Consider the following 14,814-nt stretch of genomic DNA (forward strand, 5'->3'; position numbering starts at 1 on the left):
CAAGAGGATGGGTCATATGCAGAGAGTGAATTTCCCCATTGTGGGACTATAAAAGGGATTTATATTTTGCAAAAACCTCACTGAGTTTGAAACTAATTTGAGGTATTAATGCAAGTTAACAAGACAATGAACAGTGCCTTAGATGAAAAAGGCATTTTAATGTTTAGCAAAAAAAAGTAAATGTAAATTGTAACAAAAGAACAGTTATTTGGGATGACATTATATTAAAACATAAAGATAAATATCCTTACCTGGCTCCATCTTGATTACTTTAATAGCTGCCAGCTCTCCATTTTGCTTGTTGCGGGCCTGAAAAAAAAAAAGAAACAGATCACAGAAATATTAATGTTACACACCATAACATGAGTTATACGGGAGTTGTTGTGTAATTGAGTTTTCTTGTGCAACAGTGGAATCTGCAGGTTTGCAGTCCAGATCTGTGGAGAGCAAGAAACAACCCACATCTCTCTGTGGCATTATAAACAAAGTCTACATTTATAGCAAGGGATCATGTGTACATGTAGTCATACGCACATGCATGCAGTGACCTTTAAAGGCGTGATAGCAGAGGATGGCGATATTTCTGTTTACAAGATCGTCACAGATATGAAAAGAAAGCTATTTTTGTTGTGCAAAGTAGTAGAAATTAGCATTTCCTTGTATTTGGTTGTTGTTTTATTAGGTTTGCAGGAAGTAAATGATAGCAGAAAAGCAGCAAAGCTTTGCTGTGAAAATATTTAACAACCACCAGTATAGTGAAACCACTCCGGCTTATCTTAGTTACATCTGGGTGCTAACCAGTTAGAAACTCCCGCCCAGGCAAACACCAAATTCACTTAAACCACTAGATACTTTTGCTTTTGTATTTCACTTAAACGTATTGCAAAGCATTGGAATGATGAACCATATACAGGTTCTTTGTTGTACAGAGACTGGTTCTGGGAGGAATTGAGGATTTACATTTGGATTATGGTCTCCCATGCAACTCCACTGGGGTTCCAGCATGTCTCAGGCAGTTGGGAGTTTACTTCTTTTGTTTTGGACATTGCAGACCAAGAAAAGAAGCAAAGAGGATTAAATCAGCCATGAAATGGAAACAGTACCTCTTTTAAAAGCCAGGCAGGCTCTTCTTTTACGTGTTTAGGTTCTCTCTGGGGACTCCAGCTTCTCCCAAACAACATAACCGTTGATTGGTCTCAATAAAATGCCCTTCATTAGGGCATTTGTGCAAGATTGGCTGTCTCTATGTCACCCAGTGACAGAGTGGTAAACTTTCCAGGCTTTAACCTCTTGTCCTATCATCTAGGTGACAGGCACCAAACCCCAAACTTCTCTGTAAGGATTAGCCAGTATAATACAATCGATAGATTGGCTTTCAAACTTAACATTCTACCAACTGACAAGCATGGTGGTGCCAGCATCATGTTTCCGCGTTATTTATGCATTGACTAAAAGAAGATGGGAAAGAGTAGAAGAGGGACAACCTCTACATTCTTCTTCTACATTCTCAAAGTCAAATCAGTAGCTCGATCAGAGGTCTGCAATATGCAGCTCCAGAGCTGCAAGTTGCTCTTTAGACCTTCTACCTTGGCTCTTAATAGAGGTTAAAAATTATATACCCGTATAAGCCAACTAATGCTTTTGAATCAAGCATAACAGAAATATATCAATCTTAGAAGCTTTAGCAGTTTGTTTAAAGACATTTTGAATTTAATTTTCACAACAGAATTACATTAAAATTACCAAGAAATATGTTGTTTTTCTTTTGATTTTTTAAAATAATTTTGGTCATAATTTTGTTCTTTCTTTAATTAAATATGTTATAGAAAGTTTTCCATGTTTGAAAACCTAAAATTACAAAATATCTGTTAAAATGGTAACAGATTTACTAAAATAGCTATTTAACAAAAATAATTAGTGTTTTATTATCAAAAGATCATGTAATTTTACTAAACACCTTTTATAAAGTTGTACTAAGGACAAAATGGTTCTTTGGATTTCAAAGGTTGCAAACTGCTAAGCTAGATTTTTTAAACTTGGTCACAGTTCAAATATGTGAATGATCCCAAACAGACTTTAAACCGATTCTGGGACAGAGAGCCTAAGATGCAACATTAACCTTATTGACCTCCATGCTTGAAAGCAGGGTCCACGACAGGAAGCCAGCAAATTTAATTAAACTCAACCAAGACATCTTGTTTGGTTAACAAAAGAGATGAGTAAAAGAATTTGGTGTCCAAATTAAATCAAATTTATGTAGAAGAAGAAAAAGACAAATGTTTGCACCAAACTACCAGCTCTGCAAATAATCTAACTGTAGAGTCTGACATTTTAACAGAGATTACCAGCAGTCTAAGACTGTATGCAAATGAGGTCAACCAGAATGCTTTAGACCTTTTTACAAGTTTTGTCAAGATTTTTGTCTAAATAGTGAAGCTGTCATGTTGTCAGAATCTGCTACCAGCTAATATCTGCAATCCGCTCCATGAAGTCAAATTAAAATCAGAATAAAATGTATATCAAAACACAAAACCCTGTGCATTTCTAAACCATATACTGTAGAAAAACAATTAAATTTATAAAGTGGGTACATGCAGCCAAAATAACTAGACTTTTCACACATGGCAGAGCAACCCTCCCACAGCAAGGGAAGGAAACACCGATTCAGATTGTAACTCCTTAAATAGAAAAGAGTCATAGGCGTACTTAGCCAGCCACCCGGGGCAGGACAGCTTGTACAGAATGAAACGGAAACTTCAGAGTCTAAGAGAGGGAGGTTTTAAAACACCCCACGTGGCATTTAAAGCTCAATTCTCTCCAAAGCAACGATGCCAGAAAAGTAATTAAAAAAGTATAAAGTTCATTCTTAAGCCAATAACGTAGTCATCACAGGGCGATTACAATCATTTATGTACTGCTAAAGAATTTCAACTCTTGTCTACAATCATTATGCTGCTGAGTCGTTGGGTCAGAGGTAAATTACGGTTTAACGTAATGAGAAAAACTTCATCACTAAGTTAAATGTGTCTTATCATAAACAGGAGAATGGAATTCTTTTTAGCGACTGGACTGCAACGGCGGCCTCCTCTGCGTGTAGGGTTCAATTAGTCGGAAAATCTCAACCGCTGGCGTTTTAATGTAATGGAAGCCGACATTTTGCAGTCGGGGACATTTGGCGTCGACATTTCAGCCTGCTTTAAGCAGAGCTGTGACATTAAAATGGAAAGTCAGCGTGGTGCGGTTGCAGAAGGGGGGGGGGGGTCAAAAAAATATTTCATCAGATAAACACTTACCTACTTAACCTTAGCCAAGCTTTCATGCTCTCTGACCGACAGCAAACACACCATAAGGTCATGGGATTTTACCTTCCATCTACAGGATTGAAATCTAATTTGACTAAATACAACTGATTATCAGTGTTGGGCAAGCTACTTGTCCAGTGTAGTGAGCTAAGCTATCAGTTACTCAACAATAAATTAAGCTTCACTACACAAAAGCTACCACCTAAAGAATTATAGCAAGCTAAGTTACACTAATGTGTTAAAAGTAGCTTAACTACATCAGAAGCTACTTAACGTTGTACCAAGGTAATTTCAATTCAAAATGAGTCTGACACACTATTTAAAACATTTATTAAAGATCAGCCAATGACAAATCACAGTGTAAACATTGCTTTATGATCAGCATAATAAAAAAGAAACTGAAGTATTTACTAGTAGACAAACTAGTAAACAATCTGCTGTTATTAGAACCAAATTAAAGGTACTGTGTAGTGTTCTACACATGGAGACATGGCTATGAGTTTACATTCAATGGACATCTCTAGGGAAAACAAAACCCTACAAAAGGCATCTTATTTCTTTAGGGTCTCCCTTAGAGAAAACTTCTTCAGACCTCAATTAAACAGTCGATTCAAGTAACAAATGAAACTGTTTACAAAAAAGGTGAAAAAATAAAGAAGCTAATTACATACTACATATTTATTCATTGTATTTTGGGGGGGTTATTAATTAAATGCTTATTTATTTATTGAGCATGTATTTATTTTTATATATGGGAGAGCTGTTCCTCCATACCTAAAAAATCTTATCTGTGCAAATAGGCCTTTAGATTTATGTAAACATCCTGTCTGGTAAATTAGGCCATGAAAATACAATATCTAAGTTTGGCTACTGCTCTCTAATGAGATTATCTTAGTGGCACTCATCAGATTTAACTATTTGGAAATTAAAGGCGCCAATAAAGTTAAAGCTGTTTATATATTTATATTTTTCTCATTTTTATTTCAAAAAATTGACTGCAGTTGATTGTTTTAATGAGTGTTTGGCTATGTAAAACAAATGGCTAGTCTTGGCCACATGAGCTCTCAATGGCCAAGAACAGAAATTTGAACACATACTTTTTATCAGAGGGTTCAACAAGTTTTCAAAATGTCTCCTCCTCCATCCTGTGTGTGTGGCTCTGTGTGTCTGTGGGTGTCGTTCATTGAGTTCCACTACAGTGCGCATGCGCATGTTTCGTAGACACAGACAGGAGAGGCAGAATAGAGGCTCATGCGTGAATGTCCAACAAATAACTCCGATTGTTGTTTCAAAAATAGAAAACCTGCTTGCATTACTTAGTTATGCCCTGGATTTTGTAGCGTTTGTGGACGCTACGTCGGTACTTGATAAAAATAATAACGTCACTACTGGAAAGTTATTTGATAAATAAAGCAGCGACGCAACGGTCAAGCTACTGGAAAATGTAGTTAAACTAATAGCTTCGTTACATGTAGCGGAGCTACTGCCCATCACTGCTGATTATATGAACCTCAGCTTGATTCATTGCTCAAAAACATTTAGTGGGACTCAAATGTGTTAAACTTAACATCAAATTTAGAGCCAATCGCATTTTTGCTTACTGAAGAGAAGACTTTTGTAAATGACAAATCAGCTTCAACCAAAATGAGATGAAAATAAATAAGAAGTTCAGAATGAAAAATGAGTTCAAAAGGGACAATTTTTCCCTTATTATAAAACTAAAAACTTTATGTTCATTGCTAAACCTGCTTTGGGGTTTCCATATGGTGCACACCTAATTCAGTTCAACCTGAAATGCTACGTATTTTAGTAACCTCACACTGTTGTTTCGGGCTCTTTTCTTATTAGACAAGTTGATGCTAACATCTGAGTCAGATTTTTTTTTTATTTACTGTTTGACTCTATTTGTCTTCCTTCCATCCCCTTTGCCACTTTGTTATTACGCCTACCACTAGAGGCAAACTTTTTGTTACATAAAAGAATCTTGCAGCAACAAGAACAAGAAGACAGAGAATGGACAAAGTCCCCCGGATGCTGTTTTTGCCTCTCCCTCTCTACCCAGCATGCATCAGAACAGACTTGTCCATTCTGGAGATTGACAGCTGTCCCAGCATGCACTGCAGCAGCAGCTTTCAATGGAGCGCTCACAGAGCTCAGAGTATTAAATTAAAAGTTATCTTCTCTGTTGCTGTTGTTCAATAAAAGTAAGTTTTAAGATAATTTGAGGCGAGAACATTATACCGCTTCTGCAAGTTTTTTTGTTTTATTTGGCAAAATGTTGGTTTGATTTGCGGTTATCTTAATGCGTTAACTATTATTGCCCCAATAAATGAACAAAGTCATAAAGTATAACTATCTAGAGTCTATTAATAACAGGAGGTAAAATCCAGTTGCAGACAAGCTGAGCGTGTGGTGACATCACAAGTACGCTTCCGTTCCAATTGACCCAGATTTATGCTCCCATTCTCCCAGACTCCATACTTTGCTGTGTTCTTCTCAAGAACATACTTGGCGAGGACACGAGTCCATACTCGCATTCTTGTAAACTGAGAAATGGCCTCTGTCTTAACTCCACTGCAATTATTAAAGTTATTAATAAAGAAAACTCAAAGAACCCAAGAATGTTAATTGACTGGAAATGTTACAATCCTGTTCACCTGAATTACCTCTTACTGGTGCCCCCTACTGTAAACACCCTTTAATCAATTACAAAGCCTCTACTATTTGATAATAACACAAGGATGGTGCTATGGATACACAAAGGTCTGATCTTTAGAGGGTTTGCGTATCTTAAAACAGGTGCAAATGCGGTTGGAGATGCAGATCGATTCTTCAAAGAGGTACAAAGTTATTTGCACTTGCAATTTCGCAGGCAGCATATGGTCGCCTTTTTTGTGTGTGCCTTCATCAATATGCAGGTCAAACTGTGCAAATTCAAGGGAGGATGATGGGTACATTTAAACATTTACCTCTTGCACAGTAATTTTCCAAATCTGAAGGTCAAATGTGGCTGCAGAGTTTGGTTTTTTTTTGTGTCTTTTTTTTTGTGTCTTTTTCTTGGTTCTGAAAACCAAGTGCAAAAATTTCTGTTGTCATTGTTACCACAAAGAAGGTACAATGCCAGGGGATGGAGAGAGAGTCTGTGGAGATGTAAACACATGGGCCAACAATCATAATGCAGAGGGAGAGCAGACAGTCTTTATACAATTAAACTAGAATGACAAAAATGTCTGAGCTTGAATATTGTTGCATGTTTATAAAAACAAAACAACAAAAAAACAAAAATAGAATATTAAAAGAGCCTGCAGAGACATGGGGGTAGGAGGATTATTCTTTTCCCAAAAGTTATCTTAATCATCTCCATACAAAATAGTTCTGGGCCTACCTTGTTTTGCAGTACATTGGTTCAAGCAGCGGTTGAGAGGAGATGGTGGAAATAAATCCAGCTGATTAAAGCATAATCTGCCCATTCTCCTCTGTCTGATGATTTAGTTATTTTAATCATTTTATTTTGTACTTTTGTTCATAGCGCTGTAAAAAAAAAAAAAAGGCTACCTATGGGAAGCGCACAAAAACATTTAGTATTTTCCTTATCATTTCTTCAATAATCTTCATTATTACCTCCAACTACATGGCTTAGAACCTCATTTTCCTTCTACAGATACTCTGAAATGCAAGTACATCCAATCTACTTGTTTTAACAGAGAAACATGAAATTGCAACTTAAGCTGTTTCAAAGAATGAGATAAAAGATATATAAAGACATACGGTAATGTCTTTTAATGCATCACTACACATTTATTTGGAAGGAACACTTCAAAACATTTTTTGAGTCATAAAACTTATAAAATAAATAGCTGCAGCATGTAAGAATTGAGTAAATTATAGTATGGTGTTAACTGTGTTTTCACTCGACCTCTAAATTAATCAGCAGATGGAAAGTACAAAGAAAAGTAGACGTCTCTCTGGTGCATTTTTGCTTAAAAGGAGTTTGTTTACAATAAGGAAAGTTACTCACAATAAATAAAGCAAACAGAGTTTTTACTCGGGTAAGAGTAGTAAACTTGCATCCTATTTTTACTTAAATAAGAGCAGAAAGTAGTAAGTCTTTTTTTTTAAGAATCATGTAAATGTAACTGCGTAATCGTAACTAGTTACTGCACCACCTTTGCATTTTATTGGGTACAGCAATGTTTGTAGATCACAAGCAACATGCCCACTTATTGCACTCAAAAATGCAGCATAGTCTATTGATCGATAACAGGGTTCGGCCGAGAGCGGCTCGAGAGCTGCATGTCGCTTTTTAGCGTCCCCCTGGAGCTTTTTCAAAAATGCATGAAAATGGAAAAAGATTGACTTTGTTTGTTTTAATATGGTGTGCAGGAGGTGAAAAAAACATTCATTGTTGCTGTATGAAATTTGTACAAATAAATTTAAACAATACATTTTAAGATTTCACTCAACGAAGATTTGCATCATAGCCTGCAAAACACGTTTCAGCACAAAGTGCTGCCAGGCAAGTAAGTCACTGTTGTAAACAAACAAAAAAAGAAGATAGCTGATGAGAACAGATGGTTCAAAGAAGAATGGACCAAACTATTTGCTTTCATTACCAATGTCACTCCAAAAAAGTTAAAAACATTCCAGTGGACTTTGTTTCCAAGTTTAAAAACATTCCACTTCCCATCCAGGAAGCATTTTTAATTCAAAATGTCAGAAATAGCTTTGAGTTTGAGACTCTATTACAGTAGCCCAACAAAAACAATCACAAAACAATTGACTTTTTTGGAATAACTATGACCTGGATGACTGAGAATCTTCACCAGCATACACCTTTCTTTTAATTCATTACCAATGCGGAAGGACTGCATGCATGTTTGTTTTATAATGAAAAGTTATCAAATAATAAAAAGAGTAATTTGGAAAGGCATTTCCAGGGAAGACATGCTAAATATACCGCAGACTACCCAGTTGGGAATGAGAGAAAAAGTGCAATTGCAGAACTTCTGGATAAATGAGGAGCACAAAGATAGATTTAAGAAGAAGATTTAAGATTGCATCTCCGAACTCCACTACTGTTGCTAGTTTTGTTGCAAACATGGAAAAGTGTTCACATATCAAACAGGTAGAGCTCTTATGCAGGTATTTGAACTTTCTTCCACTTTTTCCCCCAAATCCTCAAAAAAAAATATATATATATAATATAACAATAAAAAAAAAAAAAATCTGATTTCTGTTGTATTTCTATAATTTCATGAATGCAACTAAACCTCAACCTAAAGTTTCCTCAGGCTCACATCAGAACTTTTGGAAATAACATAGTAACTAGTTCCCTAACCTCAAAAACCTCCTGAAACTTTTCCAGTTGTATTAAAACTCAAACATCACCAGACGTGAGTGGTAAAATACAACCTGAATGCATGGTATGTTATAATGAGCTATTATCACTACAGTTTAAGCAATTTATAACAAGGAATATAGGAGATATGTTGCTTTGCAGCCAATGTGTTATTCTGCTGTAGATAGCATCCCTTACCAAGGTTTTCAAGGCATTTGGGAGAGAAAAATAAATTACTGAATACTTTCAACTTGAATGAAAATCATTTTATACCATAATCTGATAGGGGTATGTATATTTTTAGGTGATTCCCTCACATCTGCATCCACAACAATAATTGTCAGATTTCCCCTTTTAAAAGTTGACCACACAATTTGAACCCATTTGCATAATAAAAATAAGTGGACCAGCTTCCGTTGTGTAGTTACAACTACAACATGTTGTTTTATGGAACTCCAACAATTAAGTCCAACATTTTAAATATCAACAGAGTTAGGTGGTATATATGTTTTTTTCTCTGTGTTAAAGTTCTCCTTTCCTCAGTTTAACCATCAAAATGAGACCTCTCACTGGTCCTCACCTCATATTTTGCTAACGTTTAGATTTAGGAATAAAGTGTAAATTGGGTTTAGATAAAAGTTAGGGTTAGGTATGTGCAAGTAATGGTTAGGTTTCAGGTTATTGTTATGGATTAGGGCAGGGGTAACCAATTAAAAATCAGCAGGGTCCGAATCAACAACCAGTAAAGGTCCAGACACATTTCTAATTATAATTTGTTACTTTAAACATAATTTAAAACTGAAATAATTATATTTATGCATCCATGCATCAAAAAAATAATAAAAATATATATATATATATATATTTAAACATAAATTTTTTTTTTTATAACATTTTTAAATTTAAAGTGTTTTTTTTAAGTAGACAACAACGATCATTCGGTTTGGTATATAGACAATTTGCTGATTCAAATATCTTATAAAACACCTTAACTGACCGTTTTTTGATTTTGTTTTTGTTTTTTCTTTTTTTCTGTCTTAATGAGAGCAGTGGGCTCTATGCTGCCCTGCAAGGCTTTAAACCTGGGTTTGAATGGAGACAAAGCCATTCTAAAGCACATATCATTTTGAGCCTGGATCCATATTCATTTTTTATTCTATTCATGATGGAGAATCCTGCTTCACAGCAGAAGGCTGAGCCAAACATACTCAAAATGTGCAGGGTCATCTTTTAGCACGCCATTTCACTTTTTTTTCACCAGTTCACCACAGTTCTTCTTCCAGCAGTCCACACTTTTTCTCATCGTCTTCTCCTTCTTTCCCATCGCCCGGCTTGCCACAGGTTTGTCTGCGGTGTCTAAAAGTGGCTAGCGGCAACAGCCTAGACTGACAGCTCGTTGGCTAATTTGTATCACGTGCAGCCTGGTCCTGGAGGGCTTTACCGTACAAACAGGCACTGTTAACACACACTGTTGTCGGACAACATGCCGTCATTTATAAATGTTCTAAATCAGGTTGAGCCTGGATTAGCGAGCCACCTCTGTGCTAGTGTATAGGAAGGGTTGAAAATGACTTAAATTCAGTGGAAGTCCATGGTAGTCAACACAGTGTCCTCACTTCATATAGTAAGACAAGGAGGTTTGTGTGAGAGAGTGAATTTTGTGTGAATGTGAAGATGATGGAAGTTAACCTGTACCTGATGCTGATCTGTTTTTTCTAGGAAGGTTTAGTCATACTTTAGCAGACTGCAGGTATTGGTGCAAAGTTTTGATGATTCTTGCACAATAACTCTGATTAAGTGAGCCACAAGCAGCCTTCAAAGAAGCTAAATATCTTCTGGGAAGCCTCGAGAAGAACCTCTTCAGCTGTAGGATTTAGAGGCTTAAAGCTAACTAGAGATCATGAAGGTAACAACAATGGAAAATGTGTTGAGATAAAGAAGTCTTGGTCTCAATCAAACCAAAGAGGTCAACGAAGGGGGAAAAAAACAGTAAACAGGCAAACAAGCAAACACACAGAAGGTAAATGTCACAGCGGAAGCTGTGGACCTTCCACCAAACATTTCCACCCCGCAGGCTGTTAACCACCCTCTTCAGTCATGTCAGCTCAGGCTGGGGGAGGGGGTTCCTTCTCCTGGAACACTGAGAGGCTCTGATTTTTCTACTTGAGCTGGTTAAACAATTCAGATCTTTACAATCCCCTTTAACAAAGGAGATAGAAATAAGGAAGTGAATCCTGCCTACTTCCTTTCACTACGAATCATAAAGATGTGACCTGCTCAAACACAAAGGTCACAGGGTGAAAGTTCTGAAACCTCTTAAAACCTTACACATCAAGCATCAAAATATAAAAAGGATCTGGTCCTTTCTAGGCTCTAAAATGTCACAGGTTTATAGAAACACAATCTGATCTGTCATCTGTTCAACAAACCTGAGGCCTAAACAGAAAAGCTGTGTGTGAAAAACTATGTGCACGCTGTGATCAAACATCTTAGAGAATCACTAGTAGCAGCAGGCAAGATCCTTCTTTCACCTTGCTGTGGAGGAGTGTTTACTTTTTAGTTCTCTCAGGTGTACAAGCGTCTGTCTCAGTTCTTTTCAGCTCCAAGACTGCATTCTGGGTCACTGTAGATCTGCAGTGTTTGGCATCGTTGTTCTGTTGATGATCAAGCTTCTGATGTTGGAGAATTTGCCCCAAATTTGACAGAGGAGTTCATGACTGACTTGGCAACAGCAAGGTAGACCAAATGCCAACTCATCACACCTCCACCACCATGCCTGAAAGTTGATATGACTAATTGTGCAGATATGTCCTTTTTTTTTTTTTAGGATTGGTTCAACAATGTCTGCTTTTTGCCTCATCTGTCTAATGGAGCTTGTTCTAGTAGTTAATCATGAGTTGTGCTGTCATATTCTATTTAGAGAGATGTTGCTCTGTGCTTCAACCCTTCTGTCTGCTTAGTTGGCAGGATTTTACTGCTCACTGAGTCTGAGATGGAGCTCATAGGTTTTTTTGTAATTACTACGAACATTGCACAATCCAACCTAAAACTGCTGGGATTATTTACAGCAACAGTTTTTCCACTTGTTTGATGGACTATGAAGCATTTAGAATTGGTCCCTTAATGGCCTTTTTAAACTGTTAGAATTAAGCGATCCTATAAGATCTTTCTATGATACACTATGAAATGTGGATTTAATTAACTTTAGTAAACCATAAAGTTTGACGTGTGCACATTGTAAAATAACTTAATTCAGTTACAACATACAGCTATAAGCAACTTTTTTAGCTTGCATCTTACAGTTGTGCTACCAGAGACAAGAACAGGGAATATGTGCTTTGTTTCCTACTTCTTGATTAAATAAAAAAATCTTTAAATCTAGATCTAACAGGCTAAGTTCAGTGTTTATCGTATAGCATTTAGCACTGAATGAAATCAGCTAATGAACAACCTGTAACAACACTTGCTTTCTATGTTTAAACTTTGTAAAACATCATTACGTCCAATAAATTATGCCAGGGATACTCGCTTTGCATGAACATAGGGATCACATGACTCGTGCAGTGATCTGACCCTCTTAAGGTAGCTAGGCACTGAATATTGATCTGAAAGATTATGCGATATATCTCTAGCTAAGCTAATACTTGGCTCGAAAGCCGTGTAGCTTTAAATACCTTGATATTTAGAGCTTTCAGAAAAACTAAGAAAATATCTGTTTTGGAAAATGCATTTTTTATTTAAAAAAATCAGATATTTCCACAGTTAAAGGCAAAATTGTAAAGCTATTTATTTTCTGATATTATATAGTCAGACATTTGAAAGAAAAAAAAATCCCAGATGTTTCAGGAAAAAAAAGAGGTTTGTTGAGATTATATATCAGTTATCTCTGATAAAAATGCCAGAAATACTTAAAGAATTCCTGAAGTGTAAACAGTAAATTTAGACTGGCCTTTGACACTTACTGGGGAGCTTATCCACTGAAAAAAGCAGGAGCAACTGCATAATAACTCTGACTTGATGCAGCGCTGTTGAAGCTTCTTACTTGCTGTCTAAAGGTTTCCTTTCTGAGGTGTTCGCTGCAAATTTGCAACTGGGTTCTGTATGTAGTGGAAATGTGCAGCTTTTTGTTTTTGTTTTATTCTTTATTGTCAAAGTAAAATAAACAAAAACAACAATGCCAAGGGCATGTCTCTGATGTACACCAGTATATTTACATAAAATGCAATCAGTTTACATCGAATTAAAATGAAATATTCCCTTAAAGTCATGATGAACTCAATCTACGTACTCCATTTTGCTTTAAATTTGCCTTGTTTTAATCTGATATTAAATGTTATCTTTCTAGCCTTAAGATATCATATATGATATCAAACCACAATTTTTTATTGTTGTTAGCTGGGGATTGAGCCATTTCCTAGTAACCGCTTTCCTTGCTGCCGCATTGTACAACTTACAAAATCTTTTTTAAGTTTACTCTTCAAGATATGTTAATTCTGAATAATTTTGAGTATCTGTCACTATCAGGTATTGGTTACCGGTTATGTTTGTTCGCAACATTTCTGGTCCTTCCTCACAGTGCATTGTTTCACAGATTTATTCACATATTATTGATTGAATTGATGGGGAACAATATTTGAATTTCCAAAGTCATTGCTGATGTCTTTGTGCTCTAGCATTATGTTAATGGAGACCTGTAAGGTCAAGAGAAGTAAATGTCTAAAACTGATGATTTTCCTGCATTTATAGAGATTACAGCAGCGATATTATACTATTCAGGTGCAGTTAATTAACTTTCCCTCTCACTTCCTGTCAGGACAGCAAAGGCGAACAGTTTTTCACATTTCCAGTAGTCCATTTGCTTTCATCTTTAAAGGTAAATGTAAGAACTAAAAACTTTGGGGAATCTGTTATAAGTCTGGAACCTGGTATAAAACTGTTCACTTTAATTATCACCTGATACATAGAACTATAGAGCAGAAAGAATGTGTTCCTCTTACCCACTTTTCTCTCTTACATTTTGCTACTGTTTATAAAACCACACACCCAACTCTCGACCACATCTATCCGTTATCGTCCAGGTTTAGCCCTATTTTGAATATCAATGAACCCTCAAAGTCTTCAAAACCTCCTGATTCTCATATTCAGCGGTTGCTTGAAGTTATATCTTTCTAAAAAGGAATAAATATACAAGCTTCATTTGTAATGTGAATGATTATAAAGAACAGGATATGAAGAAACAATATATTTGGGTTAGCATTTTAACTTAATACAGAAACTCCATGTTCCATTTCTGAGATGCAGCATTGTTATTTTTCAACCGTCAGCCTTCAGTTTAGGGGAAGCCTATAAGAGATGTAGTGACTAGCATGTTTGACCTTCCACAAAGAACCAGACTGCAACTCCATCTCCCATCAGGCATCACGGCTCAGACGTCACAACACAGGTCATAGACTGGGGAATAAACAGCCCGATGCAAAGAGAGAACCCCTGCTTGCAGAAGTGGCGCTATGTTATTGTACTCTGCAGGAACCAGTGGGTTAAGCTGGAAGCTGGAAACTTATTGACCAGTTTTGTTGGCTAGTGCAAACTTTAGGTGTGCACTAGCATTGGATGATGCATTGGATGATGCCGCTGTTTGAGCAGACCTCATATAGTGATGCTCTGGGTAACATGACCCCTCCAGCGATAGATAGAGTATGGTTATGCACCAACTGTTGTATACTGACTTGAAAAATCCTTTAATATTTCTAAAAATTAAGGTAATGCTTGGGTGAAAGGTTACACAGTGTTGCTTTAACATTTACTATATCTTAAACAAGTAGATTGTTAGGTTTGTAGATTATTGTGAATAGAGGGGTAAAAATCATGATTTCAAATGAATATCCATTGGCAAATGGGATGTACTTATATAGCGCCTTTATTCAAGTTAGGAGACTTGACCAAAGTGCTTTACACTACATTCATTCACCCATTCACGCAAACAACTCACGGTGGCAAGCTACATTGTAGCCACAGCTGCCCTGGGGCTCACTGACCACCATCAGTAGACAATGCAGGTGAAGTGTCTTGCCCAAGGACACAACGACACTGAAAGCCAGAGTCGGGGCTTGAACTGTCAACCCTTCGATTTCAGGGCAAACTCCTACATCCAACGCCACTGTCGCCCCCATTATT

The 14,814-nt window shown here is 36.6% G+C and overlaps 1 protein-coding gene across 2 annotated transcripts in view; it reads right to left on the reverse strand.

Annotated features, from left to right (window-relative positions):
- LOC119796656 (mitogen-activated protein kinase kinase kinase kinase 5-like) overlaps nucleotides 1–14,814 on the reverse strand; it is an 85,768-nt gene that overhangs the window by 50,841 nt on the left and 20,113 nt on the right. For both annotated transcript variants that reach the window (XM_038305302.1, XM_038305303.1), the window contains exon 2: nucleotides 252–309. In XM_038305302.1, the coding sequence (XP_038161230.1) occupies nucleotides 252–309 (58 nt within the window). The remainder of the gene's footprint in view (nucleotides 1–251; nucleotides 310–14,814) is intronic.

This window comes from Cyprinodon tularosa, unplaced genomic scaffold (assembly GCF_016077235.1).
Source record: "Cyprinodon tularosa strain WSP-4 unplaced genomic scaffold, ASM1607723v1 ctg554, whole genome shotgun sequence".
Classification (NCBI taxonomy): Eukaryota; Metazoa; Chordata; class Actinopteri; order Cyprinodontiformes; family Cyprinodontidae; genus Cyprinodon; species Cyprinodon tularosa.